At 39.1% G+C, this 18,416-nt stretch overlaps 1 protein-coding gene across 1 annotated transcript; it reads right to left on the bottom strand.

Annotated features, from left to right (window-relative positions):
• Positions 1-1,028: 1,028 nt before the first annotated feature.
• LOC132823414 (methylsterol monooxygenase 1-like) lies at positions 1,029-15,589 on the bottom strand. Its single transcript, XM_060837228.1, has 5 exons — positions 15,257-15,589; positions 9,891-10,039; positions 8,852-8,978; positions 8,052-8,206; positions 1,029-6,332 (listed from the first exon to the last, which is right to left on the bottom strand). The coding sequence occupies exons 1-5, from the start codon at positions 15,506-15,508 to the stop codon at positions 6,140-6,142; spliced, it is 876 nt and encodes a 291-aa protein (XP_060693211.1). The 5' UTR covers positions 15,509-15,589; the 3' UTR covers positions 1,029-6,139.
• Between the last annotated feature and the right edge of the window lie 2,827 nt (positions 15,590-18,416).

Raw genomic sequence — 18,416 nt, 5'->3', positions numbered from 1 at the left:
CCATGTTGACTATCCCTAATCAGTCCTTGCCTTTCCAAATACATGTACATCCTGTCCCTCAGGATTCCCTCCAACAACTTGCCCACCACTGATGTCAGGCTCACTGGTCTATAGTTCCCTGACTTGTCCTTACCACCCTTCTTAAACAGTGGCACCATGTTAGCCAACCTCCAGTCTTCTGGCACCTCACCTGTTTCTGACCTCTGTCGCCAATCTACTCAAACCCGAAACAGGCTGTCCAGGTATCTGATGAAGGTTTTTAATGCTAGTTTGACAGGCTTGAATAAATTCTATTAATTCATTGATATGTAACTGAGGCAGTCATTCAACAGCCTTTTGAATTAAAAACATAATATATACAGTTGCAAAGCAAATAAAAATTGAGATATTTTGTTTGCTAGTTCTCACTAAGATATCCCACAATCTCGCTTCTCCTGATTTCATGAGGAAATTGAGAGGGTCAACATATCTTTTCATAAGTTCCAATCACAGACTCACTTCCACGTTGCATAAGCCCAGCAGGAAATTCATTGCATTTAATGCTCAGGCCTTGTAGTCAATGCTATCAAACTTTGATGATGTCAAGCAGGAATCCCAAGTTCGTATATTAGAAAGGACCACATCAGCTGTCTGCTGGAGTCCCTTGTCTGCTCAGAAAAAACAGGTTAAGTCACAAATCTGTCAATTCCCAATTATTTCAGGGTAAGCAAAGAGTTTCACAATTTTAACTTTCTATTCCTCTGGTTTCACAGGGCAACTGGAGTTAAATATTGTATCCCAGCAATTTTACCAGTAGAATAATAGGTTCCTAAATCAGGACATTGATTTTGAATGAGTCTTTGCTGTCAGCTTCAAAGTTTCTAAAGAGGAAAAACTGGCAAGATCAAGTTTGCCACAGAAAATTCCATTTGAAAGTAAATCAGCCCTTGGCAACAAAATGCAGAAATTTCCCTCCAATTAAATTTCACATTATCCATCTAACAAAAATCTTTGGTAGATAAGATAATAAACTCCATAATTAATCAAGGTTTTAGAAGATCTAATTTTATTGATTAAATGTAATAAGAAAGTTACAATCATGGAATTATTACAGAACTTGGGCACCCAGCATGTACTGCACAATATTGATGGCAATAATTTTATTTAAAACTTGAATGTATAAAATTCATGGTCAACAAGACTTAATAAAAAACAAGAAAACTTGCTAAGTTATTCTGGAGTAATCATACTGAACACATTTATTAATAAACCATAATTGATTTGATGGTTAACCATTAGATCATTATGTATATCATTAGAATGATAATACATTAGCATTTCAAATCACAAGTCCATGTTTTAATATACATCTCACTAGAAAGTGCAAAATTTGCTAGTGAGCACCACGAAAACCACAACTCCTACCTGTCTTAACCAGTTGTAACATCAGGCCAGCAGCTGGCTAGTACAGGGAGAGAACGACAGCAATATAAATTAGTATCTGCTCAATCTTTGTACAGACGCAAACCACATCAGCTGGGCACTGAAATGGGCCAGATTTTGTTCCCTGAAAAGGGGACTTCTCATTCCAAGTACAAATCTTGTGATCAATCTCTGAAGGACGAAGACTGTGCAGATTCTCCATCCTTAGCCCCAACCCCACCAACACAGCTGGCCTTAGATAAGTATAGATTCTGCCTTGTATTTATGTCAATGTGAACCCAAACATATTTTTAGGTGAAAATTCACTTACCCTGAAGTGCAGTAAAACCATTACTTTTAGAATTGAAATTGCAACACCTGCATTGTCCAATCATGTTTAATGTTGAGCTTGTTCAAAGATACTTGAGGAAATGAACTGCTAAAGAGACAACTTCAGGGTCAATAAGAGGATTTTCTTTTTCAAAACGCAAAACAAGTGTAGCAAGTGTAAAAATGTAGGAAGAGAGTCTCAGAAAATAATTCCAGAACAATCAAACGTTTTGCCACCAACGGTGTGATTGCACACAAGGACACAAAAGCATAAGTCACAATGTGAAATGTAAGATTCATGGAACATGCACAAGTAGGTGAGGCCAGAAAAGTGTTAATAATGGAGGCTGGGGATTACGAATTTGATGCATTGGCAGAACAGAAATCAATGAACAATGGTAATAAAGGGGTTAGGAGTGGGGTTTTGAACAGATTTGGTTGTGTTAATGTGGGGCACAGTAGACAAGGCAGCAAAGCATGAGAGAAGTGAGTCTCAGTGACTGACCTTGCAAATACGTTGAAGAGTTAAACTACAGAAGGCAGCAGTTTAATTATTGGACAAAGTGTGGACTTTTAAAACTTAGCATAGAATCAATCAAGACACTGAGTATTCATAAGCAGCTGTGATGTACTAGACACATTGAGACAAGTGGAAGTAAGGCAGCTCACAGGGGACCATTAGGGAAAATTCTGGAAAAAAGGATGGACAAGTTGACTATGTTAACATCTGAAGGTGCAGCAGGTCAAGCACCACATGTGCAATAACAAACAAGTCCTGGAAAACTCACACAGGACTCAAAATGTTAACTTAGTTTCTCTCTCTGCTGATGCTGCCAGACCTGCTGAGTTTTTCCAGCATTGTGTTTGTTTCAGATTTCCAGCATCCGCAGTATTTTGCTCTTAACAAGAGATGCAGTTTATGGCATTAAGCAAATTAGTCCCAGCACTGTGGGGGCTGAAAAGCCAGGTTGGGTGTGTTTAAATGGAAGTTTTTGAGTAAGGTGGGCCTAAAGCTTGACTTCAACAATTCATTCAAAGAGTTAGAAATAGAATTAGCTTTATTGTCACATGTACTCAGATGAGTGCAGTGAAAAGTTTACACTTTAAAAGATAGAGAGATGGAGCAGCAATTGGAAAAGAAAATGGGCTTGACTTCTTGGGAAGTAATGTAGGTGGAAGGGGGTGGTGAATTTTGGCAGCAGATTTCAGATGAAAACAATGTAGATTTTAACTATACGCATTTTTCAATATTGTGAAATGGTTTATCATTTCAAACGAAGATCTGCTCTTGGGTCCTTTCTTGAAAGTGAAAATCACTATCACAAAGCTCACTACCATAAAAACAAAAATTGCAATTCAAACTGTGGGCATTTGGGAAATTTGGATGACAGTCTTAAGAAGTAGAAAATGAACTGGACAACCATAGCAATCCTGAGAAGTAACAAAATATAATATTTTCCATAGATGACACTAATAATACTTACAACATATTTATATGCCTTACAATGTAGAGCCTTGAACATAATTCTGATATTGAACTTTCACTGAACCAGCAGTCTGTTTTTTTTTAATATCAGTATTTAAAATAGTTGTCAATCTTAGAACAGATCATTAAAACTCGCTAAGATCATTTAAAGCCTACTCATTCCTCCACGTTATTAGTTACCTGTAACTGTAAAGTCCTTTGAATTACCTGAAACTCTTGCTAACCTTCAATTATATGTCGATTTTCCATTAACATAAAAGGGTGAAAATATTCAATGTTATTTAATAAGATCTCCACACTGATTTATTATAAAGCAAGCTCAACAGTGTAATCACCAAATGGTATTTATCTCTTTAGCAAAAATGCCAAAAATATCAACTTACAAATATAATCTCCTAACCTCTTACATGCAGTTTCAGATTTAGTTATCTATAATGACTTCCATTTTGAGAATTTATTTCATCTTAGATTCTTCAGTTTCTTTTATTAACATTAATGGGACATATTTTCCACACAAAAGTAAGTGGATTTTGAAGTTAAAGTGTTGTAATTCAGGAAGAATCAGCTGGAAATAAACTATAAACAAATGATGTCATCTGAACTAAGCTTGATCCATTTTATAAAACATTTTAATATTGAGCGACTTAGCAACAAACCCAAACAAGCAGTCAAAACGTGCCCAGAAATCCTAGCCGCTCTCTCCTCCATCGAAGACATCTTGAAAATGACTGCTAGACTACTCAGACCTCTTGGCATGATGGTAGCCCACAAACTCACCATAACACACTAAAACAGCAGCTAAAGACCATATATAGATAACAAGCAAAATGAATGTCATTTACAAAATACCTTGCAAGAACTGTAGCAAACACTACATTGGACAAAAAGGCAGAAAACTAACACCAAGATACATGAACATCAACTAGCCACAAAATGACATGACCCACTATCACTAGTATCCTTGCATATAGATTAGGAAGGACACCACTTTGATGCGGACAACACATCCATCCTGGGACAAGTCAAACAGAGACATGCCTGAGAATTCCTAGAAGTATGGCATTCCAACTGGAAATCTATCAACAAACACATTGCCTTGGACCCCATTTACCACCTTCTGAGAAAAAGAACAGGAAATGACATCACCAACACAACAAATTACATCAACATAGGAAATGATATCACCAACCCAAGGAAACCTAAACACAAAAAGAAAGTGGGACATAATGCTAGTGCTTCACCAGAGGCTCACTGATGATGTTACCTAGTATGGTAACAAAATGTTTAAAAACTAACCTTCCAGCTCAGCAATCAAGCTTGCATCCAAAACCTCAACCTGAGCTAAAAAATCTTTTCAGAACTCCCTAGTACTGAGTAAACCTCATTAAATTTAAATATTGCATAACTATGTCTAACAGTTTGGTTTTGTGGCAAGAGACAGAGTGTGATGGCCAAAAGTTGTTTTTCTGATTTGAAGCCATATTGCTGGGTACCTTGCCGTTAGTAACGTACATTAACGATCAAGACATTAATGGAGGTATGAGTAATAAGTTCGCAGATGACATGAAAACTGGTGATGAGGTAAATAGCAAGGAGGAGAATCTATAGGACAATATAGACAGGCTGGTTAGCTGGGCAGAACAATAGCAAATGGAATTTAATCCTGAAAAGTGTGAGGTGATGCATTTTTTGTGGACTAACGAGAGAAGGGAATACATGATGAATGGTAGGACTTAGGAAGTACAGAGAATCAGAGGGACCTTGGTACGGATGTCCATAGATCCTTGACGACAGCAGGACAGGTAGTTAAGGTTGCAGGTGGATAAGGTGGCAAATGGGACACTTGTTTTTATTAGTCAAGATACTGATTACAAGACGAGCAAGGTTATGCAGGAGCTGTAGAAAACAATAGTTAGGCCAAAACCGGAGTACTTTGTGCAGTTCTAGGAAGGATGCGATCACATTTGAGGGGTGCAGAGGGGATTCACCAATTCAGCTATGAAGGGAGCTGAACACCTGAAATGCCACAGCATATGCGCCTATAGGCCAGCGACTGGAAAATGGGACAAGAATAGATTGGTGCTTGATGACCAGTGTGGGCACTATAGACTGGAGAGCCTCTTCCATGCTGTGACCCCTATACCAGAGATTCTTTCTGATAAAAAAAGCCAAATAATTGAATTTTGCAGAACATGTCACCTACAGTTCTTGACAGCAGCGCAGACAATATTTGGACTTTGAATCAAATGACATACCTGAATGCCCAAGTGAAAATATTACAAGATATCTATAAGATTTGATGCTATTTCACAATAAGCAAATATACATATTGATTATAAACATCTGGTTGTATTATCTTACGCCAGTTAGGACAGTGAGAAACTGTAAATTGTAATTTGTCCTTGGAAGAAGATTTCCAATATTTCCAGGTATTATTCCAGAAATTCAAATCTAAAAAGGTCATTCAAATTAGGGCATAACACGCGTTTGCAAAAACATATTTTCTCCAACAAAATAAGGAAATATTGCAAAAAAAAACCAGGGCTAATTCATTGAAAGGTTCAATACCACAAGTAATTATGAAAATGTTTCCCTAAATTCCTTACAGAAAGAGAAACAACTTCGAGACAGTTCTCCCAAAATTTTGGAACAATTTCAAATAATAATCATTAGAAAATGGAGTTGGTCTGTATAATTGTGTAGTTAACAGTACTACTTCCTCAGGTGAATGCCAGGAAAAACATTTAGAATATTTTATTTATTAAAAGATGGTAGCAAAATGAACTTCGCCATCAGGACCCATTAAGAGCACCAATTTGCTAAACAGTTCAGCGATTGATTAGATTCCTCAATTTCCTGTTTATAGTAATAGTAATTTGGAGTAAAATTGCTATGTTTTATGTTATTGGTTTTGTTTATTTCTTATTGATCCTTTTTCATTTCCTTCAACTTATCATTGTACATCTGGAACTGAGAGTCTGTTCCGAACAGCTTGTCCCACCACGTGAAGGTTGAAGAGTAGTTTCCAATGAAGTTCATGTGATGAAAGTCATGGAAACGGGAGCCACCATAAAATGGAATCAAGTGCAATGGATTCAGGGGAACATCATAACCACTGAGAAGAAATAACAAAAATCATTAGCAAAGGAGCAACTTTACTCAGACATTTGTGTTTCATTCACATTATGGTATAAGACCATAAAACACTGGAGCAGAAGTAGATCATTTAGCCCTTACAGTCTCTTCTGCCATTGTGTTAGACCATGACTAATCTGATAACCTTTTTAACACCTGATAATTTATGGAGCTCCTACATCGGGTGTGATTGGTAATTATGGCACAAACTGTGTGTGTCCATTTTGAAGAATGATCTTTTCCCTAGAGTTTCCAAGAACTCAAATGCATTTTCAGATCACTAAAAGCAAAATCTGCCATGAATCAGAATGTGTTTTAAAATGTCAATATTTGTAAAAAGATCTTTAAAAAAAAAAATGACCTCTTTATATTTAATAGTGGAAACTTGGTGCCGTTTGATTAATAGAGCTTGACAATGGATTTAACACAACTTAAACGGCTCCACCTCTCTTCATAAGACATGCTCTCATCTCTAGAATCAATCTAGTGAACCTTCTCTAAACTGCCTCCAATAAAACTACAGCCCTCCTCAAATGAGAGGACCAAAATTGTACATAATACTCAAGATGTGGTCTCATTACTGCCCTGTACAGTTCTAGCAACACCTCTGCACTCCATTCCTTCAGTAATAAATGGCAAAATTCCATTTGCCTTCCTTATTACCTGCTGTACCTGCATTCTAGTTTCTGAGATTCATGCATAGGGACACCCAGAACAATGGGGTGTTAAATCATTATTTAAATAGACTTAATGTACAGGGAAATTTTTATAGAGAAAAGACAGGAAATTTGCACTTAGTCAAAATGCTCAAAGATCCAGCGCAGATACAATAAACTAACTGGCCTCCTTCTGCAGCATACAAGAAACTGTTTTGTCCCTTTGAAACATATTTGGGATGCCATAATGTTCTTGTCCAACAATCAATGCAGAATTCCTAAAGTTAGTTTTATGTTTGTCTAGTTTTGGGGAGATATGGTGGCTCAGTGGTTAGCACTGCTGCCTCACAGTGCCAGGGTCCTAGGTTCAATTCCATCCTCAGGCAACTGCGGTGTGGAGTTTGCACATTCTCCGTGTGTCTGCCTGGGCTTCTTCTGGGTGATGTGGTTTCTTTCCAGAGTCCAAAGATATGCAGGTTAGATGGATCAAGAAATGCAGGGACAGGGTAGTGGGTTGCTCTTTGGAGGGTTGATGTGGACTCAATGGACCAAATGCCCTGCTTCCACACTCTAGGGATTCTATGATTCAAATTGGATTCCATAGGACGAAGCATCAGTGATTTGGTTATGTTCTCTGAACCCTAGACTCAGCTATTGTTGAAGACTATCTGTTGTCAGGATATGGTTATTTGATGTAATGGTGTAAACGATAGACTCCCAGAATTTGGTTTGAACAGTGTCAACATAAAAGCAAGTAAAATTCAATTTCAATTTCATTCCTGATAATATTCCCCATAATTGTTTACTACAACTTGATTTAACGAAATTACATTCATAACAAAACAAACTCATGGATCAAGTGGAGTGTCATTCAATATTCTGATTTGTATTTGGTGATCCAATAGAGTGTCAGAATAATATTTATCATATGAGCTTGCAGTGAAGTAGTAATGCCAAAAGGATTATTTCCTCCTCTTTTGTTTAATACATTCTCAAACTTTAACCAAATTGGCATAATGATGTTACTTGAATGACATCTTTACCTGTGTACGTCTATTGTTTCCAGGAGACGAAAGATCACCCAAGCCCAGAGGAGGATTACATGATTGCAGAAGATCATGATGCCAATGAAGAAACCCATTCCGAGGATGAGTGTCTCTGCTGGGTGGGCATATTCCGCTTGCATGCCAAATGGCGCCTAGATAACAGAAATTTGAAGAAAAATAAAACTGAGTGGCACATACACAATCATTCACTGAAAGTAAACACTGCTGTAAATGACAAAATGATAACAATAGAGGCTGGTGGAAGCACAGTGAAAAACTCTGTGTTAGTAAAGCAAGAATTAGTAATAAAGCCTTCGAAAGCAGAGTCTGGAAGTTTGGCATCAGCAATTATTTAATAAATGAGATAACTCCAAATTAATGGCTTGGTTGATTAGGTTACAAGTGAAATATTTTAAGCATTCACTCTCAACTCCAGAAAAAAAAGAACAAATTAATATTCATAATTTTCAACATCTTAAAATAAAATCAATAAAACAACTAATTTACATAATAGCCAAGAAAATGATTCATAGAATCAGGGTGTGGTTCCACTGCAACAAATGATTCGCATGCCTAAAAAGAACAATCATAGAGCCACAGGAAACTGCTCTACTAGGGTTATTCATAATATTGCTGTCAACTGCAAGGCCACATACAAAATGCAGATGCGAACAGGACAAAGGGCAAATGAAGTTGAGAAAGATGCAATCTTGAAGTCATTGGAACAGTAAATAAGTGTTGGACGGCTGGTGGCGTAAAAATTTCCTCATCATGCCAAAACAAAAATAGTGACTCACCGTAAATTCATGATGGACTTTATGAATATATTTGTAGATTCTCTTATGGTGCAGCAATCTATGCAGGAAGTAGTGCCAAGTATCTTCAATAATAGCACAACCCAGGCATTGCATTGCAATGACCTGCCTGTATCAGAAGGATAATGCAGTGGCATTTAGGAATATTATATCGGTAAAAACTATTCTTTTGAACTTGAATTGGTGGAATTTCATTATTGAACCGCAAGACTAATTTCCTGATGTTGCACAGAGCCTTATCAATCAGCACTACACATTAGGAATTCAGGTGCTACTCTCATGATTTTAAAACATTTTAACTTAGTGGCCTGAATTTCTGAAATGCAATCTGAGGTAATGAAACTTCCTATCCCATCAGTAGCACAAATTCAGAAAATCATCTCTCACCATTTTGTCTGTTATTCTAGTTAACAAGTGTTTCATTTCATTTTCAATAACATGAAAAAAAACTGCTGCTCTTAACATTGAAAATAACTTGTACTTATTATAACAAGCTGCCTCAAAGCAGTGCATAAGGGGCTCTGAGAACAAGCTGACCACAGTGATGGCTAAAGTGATAGATTTCATATCAAGCTTCTGAAAGTGAGAGGGTGAGATATTGTAACACATGAAGGTCAGAGGAGCACTTCAGTATGGAAATCTACAACAGGTGAAGACTCTGAATGGTGGTTGCTACTGGCTAAACGAGGGTTGAAAGAGGTTGCAGAGTGAGTTGGTGAAGAAATGCTCTGGAGTATGGGAACCAGTGAAGATTGAGGAGGACTGCAACAATGGGTGCCATGTTTCTTAGCAACAGCAAGATCCAGACAGAGTACTGTGATAATCTGACTATATCAGATTCAAAATTAATAATGCAGTAAAGTTCAACATATAGTATGACAGACAAGCGAACTTGATATAAGTTAAGGGTGTCTTTTGAATGTAGCTTGGGAGTCTGGCTAAGATGGGAAAATTCTACCCTTGAGGTAAAAACTGTGGATGAAAACTTTATTGATACAGCTATGAGACAAGCACATCTTACCATCGTGGCATTTTCTCCCAGTTATACGGAATGTTGAAGAATTCAGTGAAGTAGTAAGTACCACAGATCAGAGGCAGCTGGATACAGAAGTGATTGAACAGCAGCACTTTGAAGCACTTCCACTGTTTCTCAATACTCTCTGGCTTGTCCTAAAATTAAAAATTATTTTAATACAAACTGTCTCATCATATGGACAATTTAATTTACAAAAGCAAATACAGTTTTCTTGTGCACGCATAATCTAGCTCTAAATATTCACTGGCCACAATCACAGAGTTATTATGGGATTCTATCCAAGTTTCAATTCTTTCACGAATCAGTGGGAGTGCAGGTACATCACAGTAATGCAGGTATTGATGCCTCACCTATCAACTTTGGGACAGAGCTTGCTCGGCCTCTATTTTTTGAAGGAGAAAGTGAGGACTGCAGATGCTGGAGATCAGAGCTGAAAATGTGTTGCTGGAAAAGCGCGGGTCAGGCAGCATCCAAGGAGCAGGACAGTCGACGTTTCGGGCATGAGCCTGAAGAATTCATAATCCTGAATTCATATTCCTGAAGAAGGGCTCATGCCCGAAACGTCGACTGTCCTGCTCCTTGGATGCTGCCTGACCTGCTGTGCTTTTCCAGCAACACATTTTCAGCGCTATTTTTTGAACTCTTGGCATAAGGAGTAGTCGCCAAGGCCTTGCATGGTGTTTGTGTGCAGTGATTTCACTCCTTCCATGACCACTACCAGAATCCATGAAGATTTGGCACTTGGCCATCTTGTTTATTTTGTTGAATTCCCTAAGAAACCTAAAAGGCTAGGGTTTGATTAAACAGCAACCATTGAGAAAGTTCACTTGGTCAGGTCATGTCAGACAAACAACCCCTGGAAGTTTGGTTCCAATTAGATGATGACTGAAACCAGCTAATCTAATTCAGATACTTAATTTAATTCAAATCGTTTTTTAAAAACTTATTTATTCACAGAATGTGGAGAAGGTGGTGGTTCACCTTCTTGAACACAACTGAGTGGATCGCTAGATCATTTCAGAGGGCCATTAAGAGTCATTCATAATTCTGTGGGTCTGCAGTCACAAATAGACCAGAGTAGTTAAGGATGACAAACATCTTACCTAAAGGGGCAGTTGAGAACCAGATATGTTTTGCAACAATCTGGAACTTCCATAGTCACTTTTATTTATAATAGTTTTTTAATGTGCAAAGATGGGGAATATTAGGTTTTTTGAAAGGAAAGAACTGAAGCAAATCAGTATTAGTAGAGAAATGGTGCTGGGGAAATTGATGGGGTAGAAGACTGATAAATCTATATCAGGGCCTGATAATCTATATCTTAGAGCACTTCAGGAAGTGGGTCTAGAAATAGTGGATGCATTGGCGGTCATCTAAATTTCCTTAGAATCTGGAATAGTTCCTACAGATTGGAGGGTAGTCAATGCAATCCCACTATTTACAATTGCCATTCACAGCTCCTAATCTCCCTATAATCTCTCTATGCACTGTCATTATCATCTCTTTATTGCTACCTTTGCTTCTGGAGCTATGACTCATCTTCTCTCAGCCTCGTATAAATACCTCCCTATTTCTCCCCTTTTTTTTAAGCTTTGACAAAGGGTCAGTTAGACTCGAAACGTCAGCTCTTTTCTCTCCTTACAGATGCTGCCAGACCTGCTGAGATTTTCCAGCATATTCTCTTTTGGTCCCACTATTTACAAATAGAGGTAGAGAGAAAACAGGGAATTTTAGACCAGTGAGTCTGACATCAATAGTAAGGAAGATGCTAGCGTCCATTATCAAGAGTTTTATACCAAAGAATAGTGATAGAATCAGACATAGTCAGCAGGGATTTACAAAAGGGAAATCAGCCTTGGCAAATCTACTGGGATCCTTTGAGGATGTAACTACGTGGAGTTGATTGGGGTAGCCAGTGGTTTATTTGAACTTTCAGATGGCTTCTCATAAAGTTCCACGTAAAAGAGTAAAATGCAAGGTTAAAATACATGGGATTGAGGTAGTGTATTGGGATGGACAAAAACTGATGGGAGGCAAGAAAAAAAGTAGGAACAAACCTGTTTTTCCAAATGGTAACTAGTGGGATAATGCAGGGATTATTGCTAGGACGCCAGGTATTCACAATATACATGAGTGATTTAGATGAAGGAACAAAATAAAATCTCTCAAAATTTGCAGATGAGACAAAATTGGGTGGAAGGGTGAGTTGTGACGATGATGCTGAGATGTTGCAGGGTGATTTGGACAGCTGAATGAGTGGACAAATGCATGGCAGATGCAGTATAGTGAGAGATGATCTTCTTTGGTAGTTAAAATAGGAAGGGAGGTTATTACTTGAATGGCTGTAAATTGAGAGTAGGGAATGCTCAATGGGACATGGATAACATCATGCACCAGTTGCTGAATCTAAGCGCAGAGGTGCAGCAGGCAGTAGAGAAGGCAAATGATATGTTAGCCTTCATAGCAAGAGGATTCAGGTAATTACTCAGGGCATTGGTGAGGCCACACCTGAAATCGTGTGCAGAGTTTTGGTTTCCTTGTCTGAGGATAGTTATTCTTACAATCGAGAGAGAACAGTGAAGGTTTATCAAATTGATTCCTAGGATGGTAAGACTGACAATGAAAATTGTCAGTGCAGATTGTATTCACTGGAATTTAGAGAATTGGGGGTTGGGATGCTGTCATGGAACCCTAAAAAATTCCAACAGGCCTAGATACAGGAAGGATATTCCTAAAACCACTAAAGTGTGGTTCATTTCCAGGCGTTTCATCACCCTACTAGGTAGCATCTTCAGTGGGCCTCCATGCAAAGCACTGTACATGATTCCTGCTTTCTACTTTTATGTTTCAGTTTATTTGGGTTGGTGATGTCATTTCCTGTGGTGATGTCATTTCTTGTTCTTTTTTTCAGGGGCTGGTAGATGGAGTCCTACTCAATGTGTTTGTTGATAGAGTTCAGGAAGGAATGCCATGCTTCTAGGAATTCTCATGCGTGTCTCTGTTTGGCTTGTCCTCAGATGGATGTGTTATCCCAGTCGAAGTGACAGAGGGTCATGTCTTTTTGTGGCTAGTTGGTGTTCATGTATCCTGGTGGCCAGTTTTCTGCCTGTTTGTCCAATGTAGTGTTTGTTAGAGTTCTTGCACGGTACTTTATAAATGACATTAGTTTTGCTTGTTGTCTGTATAGGGTCTTTCAAGTTCATTAGCTGCTGTTTTAGTGTGTTGGTGGGTTTGTGTGCTACCATGCTGCTAAGGGTCTGGGTAGTCTGGCAGTCATTTCCGAGATGTCTTTGATATGGAGGGGAGTGGCTAGGTTTTCTGGGCGTGTTTTGTCTGCTTGTTTGGGTTTGTTGCTGAGAAACCGGCAGATTGTGTTCATTGGGTACCCATTCTTTTTGAATACATGCTATAGGTGATTTTACTCTGCTCTAGGTAGTTCCTCCATGCTGCAGTGTGTTGACTCGTTAAAATAATGTTCTGATGCAGCTTCGACTGGGACAACACATCCATCTTAGGACAGGCCAAACAGAGACATGCACAAGCATTCCTGGAAGCATGGCACTCCAACTGAAACTCTATCAACAAACATCGAGTTAGGCCACATCTACCACCCCCTGAGAAAAAAGAACAGGAAATGACATTGTCAACCCAAACATATAAATAGAAAACAGGAATCATGTACAGTACTTCACCTGGAGGCCCACTGAAGATGTTACCTAGTAGGGTGATGAAACGTCTGGAAATGAACCCTCCAATTCAGCGAGCAAACCTACATCCAGAACCTCAACCTGAGCTACAAATCTTCTCAAAACTCACTAACATTGTATGTTTTCAAGAAGGAGGAGGGAGAAATAGCTCCCCCGGCTAAAAGAATAAAGGGATGGAGTGTGGGGAGGGCAGAATTAGGGAATTATGCTCAATCATCAACCATGATCATAATGAATAACTAACTCCTACTCCTATCTTCTAACCCAGAATTTATATTCTCCAGTTACTGTTTTGGAACTTGAAGTCAAGTCTGTGGATCATCAGTTGAGCCTGTGGATCATTAGTTGAGCCTAAGAGATGACTGATTCAGCAACATGATCACAATGCTAGGGTATGTTTGTGTTTTTTTTATAATGTTACTCTCCATTTATTGATATTGTTAGCATTAGCTACTTAAATAAAAATATAAATCAAATGTCACAGTTAATTTATTTGTTTAAATAAGCTGAGAAGGAAAGTTTGCTTGAAGAATAGAAACACGTATTGAAAGAAATCTTGTCTGGAATAATTGTGTCTATTGCTGATGGAGGATTGGATGCCAGCGAGAAACCATTTATTGTGCTCTTCAACTTTCCATATGAAACACAATCAAATACAAGTCCTGTTCAAAGTTAGCTTCACCAGAACCAACACGGTTAAGATTATCACAGTTAGTGATAATCTAAGTTAATATTTCATGTTCTAAATGGTAGCTTTATATAAGTAGTACCAAATATTTCTTGCAAATAGTATCTCAATCAGCCAACATTCTGTTGCAGTGACAAGTTCCTGTGACCAACTCTGTCCACTTTCAGAGATATCACTTCTTACAGAATACTAGACAATGATGGATGATGAGAATCATTAAAAAAATAAGAATAGTGGTTCTTAAGGTATTAATAATTAGCACGAACAGCATGGACAACCAAAGTGAGGCCAAGAACTTTTTTTGTGGCTGGAACTATAGATGCAGTCCTCGGTGGGAGGGGTATACCTGCTCTTTTTTTAAAAAAGCATAATTTACATCCACTTGTCACTCCTCACACTTCCTTACTTGGTATGGCTTGGACACATTTTTATCGAATGTTCCTCGCAGTGTGACGACTATCTGCTGCAAAATTTGGAGCCGTGACTGGACAAATGTGCATTATAAAATATAATTATTGCGAACAGTGTGGAAAATCTATGCAGCGATTTGCCTAAACGAAGTTGTCGTTGAGATTCGGACTTTTGTTAAATACTGACTACAGTTCTAACTCTATAGATTTTGTTGTTTCTATATTTGCAAATCAAATGATCGCCAATTTGATACAATTCACTTTCTGGTGGTCATTTAATGACACCAAGATGCTGAATGACAATTTACACGCACAAAATTCTAGACAGCTTTTACAGATTGTTGACTTTTCTATTGTCTAAAGAATTCAACCAGAGACAATGGTAACCATTAACTAGTTAACGTTAAACGGTTGACCACATTTGATTGCATGAATCCCCATTAAAATATAAAATAATACTTTTGTAGAATTCAAAAAATGCCCAAGTTCCGCGATAAATAAGTGACTCCCCAACGACACACACAATGACATTCATACCATTCTTACCTTTTGTATCTTATACTTCTGCATGGCTGGAATAAACTGAAAAATAAAACCCGGTAGGCAGAACAAAAAATAAATGCCTTCGTGAACCAGAAGAGAACCCCAAGTAGCAATTTGAAATTTGGTAAAATTGTCCAGCATGTAGTTCCATGCATTTTTAAACGGCTCTTGTAAAGGGTTTTCGGGGAGTAAAGAGTCCATGTAATCAATGGCTAGAATTGCAGAAGTGATAATACTGCTGCTGTTTCCATCCATCCTGCCGGTCGATCATTTGATGTTTAACGCGTCTAAACCGATACAACCTGACAGCGCTTCGCTGAAGTAGCACCATCACCTTATCCTGGCTCGCTTTCTGATTGACAAACAAATCGTCCAATGGAGAAACAGGACTCTCCTGAGTGACAGACCGGTCCTGGAGCTTGATCCACTCCGCGTGCGGGAGGGAGGCGGACCCTACATTGCCTGGGTGAAAAGAACTCGACTCATAAGGATCAGCGGGTGCTGATTGGACGAGGCGGTGGACTGATGTTGCGCTGTGTGGGCAATCCAATATCGGGAGTGTACGTCACAACAACCCGACTGGTATCACTTGGAGCCGGAAAAGGTGCTGAATGTTTGTTTACACCAGTTCCAGTGACACATTTCTATCGTTCCTTTCTGGAATAACCAAGCTTCAAACACCAATAGAGTCAAGTTTGTATGCCTAACAACAAAAAAAGCAAAGCACTACAGCTGCTGAAAATCAGAAACAAATCAGGAATTGTTGGAAAAACTCAGCGGGTTTGGAGAGAAAGGGGTCAGTAGACCCGAAACGTTAAGTGGTGACTCTCCACAAATCCTGCCAGACCTGCTGAGTTTTTCCAGCATTTTTTGTTTTTTATATTGTGAATAGGCCGGAGATCTTGCTTTGCTCTCCATTTGATGGCCAACCCTCATTCAATATTTCTGATGATTGGTTTATAATCCTTGTAACCCTTTTCATGCTCCAGACATTCAGTATTATTTGAATCCCATATAGCATCATCTCTTCCCAATGACAGGTAAAAACAGCAAAGAGCAGATAAGACAAAAATTAGGCCTTTGGAGAACCGGGAGAGCAGTCAAAAGCTGTAGTCAAAATCCCCATTGTAAAAAAGACAATGGCTCACTAAAGAGTAAAGTCCTATACAGGAATTATGGGGATTTAAAGGTTGAAAAAGAAGCATGGTTCTGTTAATTAAAGATTATATTAACACAATGGACAGGGATGGTGTTAATTCAAGAAACTAGAATATATAAGTATGTGAGTGGTGGGAATCTGGAACACACTACATCTCAAGGTGGTAGATGAGCACTTGTGAACTCAAGGCATACAAGACAAATGTTTGAAAATGGGATTAGAATAGTTAGATGCTTACTTTTGATTGGTACAGACTTGATGGACTGAATGGCCTTTTTCTGTGCTGTAGACCTTTATGCTGTAAGTAGTCTGGGTAGAAATGAGGAGTGATAAAGGCAAGACGTCACTTGTAGAGGCTTCCTAACAATAACCACCTGGTAGTACAGGATATTAAGAAAGAAATAATAGGAATTTGTCAAAAGGCTTCAGCAGTAATCATGGTGGTGGGAGGGGGTTAACTAACATACAATGGAAAAATCAACTGGGAAAAAGCAGTGCAGAGGAGGAATTCAATGAACATTTTCAGGAAAATTTCTTAGACTGGTATGTTATGGCGCTGACCAGAGAGCAGGCTATACTCAACAGAGTTTTGACCAATAAGACAGGATTAATTACTTACCTCATAGTCAAAGCACTTTGGATTGCAGCAACCATGATCAAAATTTACAAACAATTTAAGGGAGGGAAGTGTGGGGCCCAAGACTACTGTTTTTAATGTAAACAATAGCAATTACAATGGCATGACAGCAGAGCTGTCAAAAATGAACTGGCAATTTAGGTAATAGGCCAGAAGATACAGTGTCAAAGGAGCAGGAGAATCGACTTTTCGGGCATAAGCCCTTCTTCAGGAATGTAGGGGGGTAGGCTAAGAGATAAATACGATGGAGGACTGGAGGGGAAGGTATGTGGGAAGGCGATAGATGGGTGCAGGTGAGTGTGTTGATAATAAGTCAAAGTAGAGGGATGGAGCGGATAGGTGGGAAGGAAGATGGAGACATGGGACAGTTGAAGACCGTGGTGCCGATTTGGAGAGTTGGATCTGGGATGAGGTGGGGGGAGGGAAGATGAGGAAATTGGTGGAAGTGACATTAATGGCGTGTGGTTGGAGGGTCAAGATGAAGCATTCTTCCTCTGGTTGTCAGGTGGCTAGGATTTGGCCAAAGAGGAGCGCAGGACCTGCATGTCCTTTGGTGGAGTGGGAGAGGGACTTGAAGTGGTCAACCATAGGGCAGTGGGCTTGTTTGGTGCTTGTGTCCCAGAGATGTTCCCTGAAATATTGGCATTTGTCTCCCCAGAGTAGAGGAGACCACATCGAGAGAACAGACACAGTAGATGATGTGTTTGAATGTGTAGAGAAATCTCTGCTGGATGTGGAAGGATCGTTTGGGGCCTTGGATGGAGGTGCGGGGGAAAGTGGGTGCAAATTTTACATTTCTTGTGGCTTGCAAGGGAAGGAGCCATTGATGGAGGATGTTTTGGTGGGGCGTGGACCTAATGAGGGATTTGCAAAGAGAATGATCTCTGTGGAATGCTGATAGGGGTGGGGAGGGAAATATATCTCTGGTGGTGGGGTTTGACTGTCGGTGACGGAAATGGCAGGGGATGGTGCGCAGGCCACTTTTGGAATATTGTGTGCAATTCTGGTCTCCTTCCTTTGGGAAGGATGTTGTAAAACTTGAAAGGGTTCAGAAAAGATTTACAAGGATGTTGCCAGGACTGGAGGATTTGAGCTAAAGAGAGAGGCTGAATTGGAGCCTGGAGCTGTTTTCCCTGGAGCGTTGGAGGCTAAGGGGTGACCTCATGGAAGTTTATAAAATCATGAGGGGCATAGTTATGATAAATAGGATTGGGGAGTCCTGAACTGGAGGCCACAGGTTTAGGGTGAGAGGGATAAGATATAAAAGGGACCTAAGTGACAACCTTTTCGTGCAGAAGGTGATGTGAGTATGGAATGAACTGCCAGAAGAAGTGGAGGCTGGTACAATTACTGCAGTTAAAAAGAAT

The sequence above is a fragment of the Hemiscyllium ocellatum genome, chromosome 16 (assembly GCF_020745735.1).
Source record: "Hemiscyllium ocellatum isolate sHemOce1 chromosome 16, sHemOce1.pat.X.cur, whole genome shotgun sequence".
Classification (NCBI taxonomy): domain Eukaryota; kingdom Metazoa; phylum Chordata; class Chondrichthyes; order Orectolobiformes; family Hemiscylliidae; genus Hemiscyllium; species Hemiscyllium ocellatum.
Note: the sequence above shows the minus strand (reverse complement) of the source record. Positions and strands in the feature narration are given on the sequence as shown.

Excerpts from the sequence above, each read along its gene's own strand:
- LOC132823414 (XM_060837228.1), bottom strand. The coding sequence starts at position 15,508 with ATGGATGGAAACAGCAGCAGTATTATCACTTCTGCAATTCTAGCCATT. Across the intron at positions 10,040-15,256 it reads AGAAGTATAAGATACAAAAG|GACAAGCCAGAGAGTATTGA; the intron begins GTAAGAATGGTA and ends TTTTAATTTTAG. Across the intron at positions 6,333-8,051 it reads GAAACAATAGACGTACACAG|TGGTTATGATGTTCCCCTGA; the intron begins GTAAAGATGTCA and ends ATTTCTTCTCAG.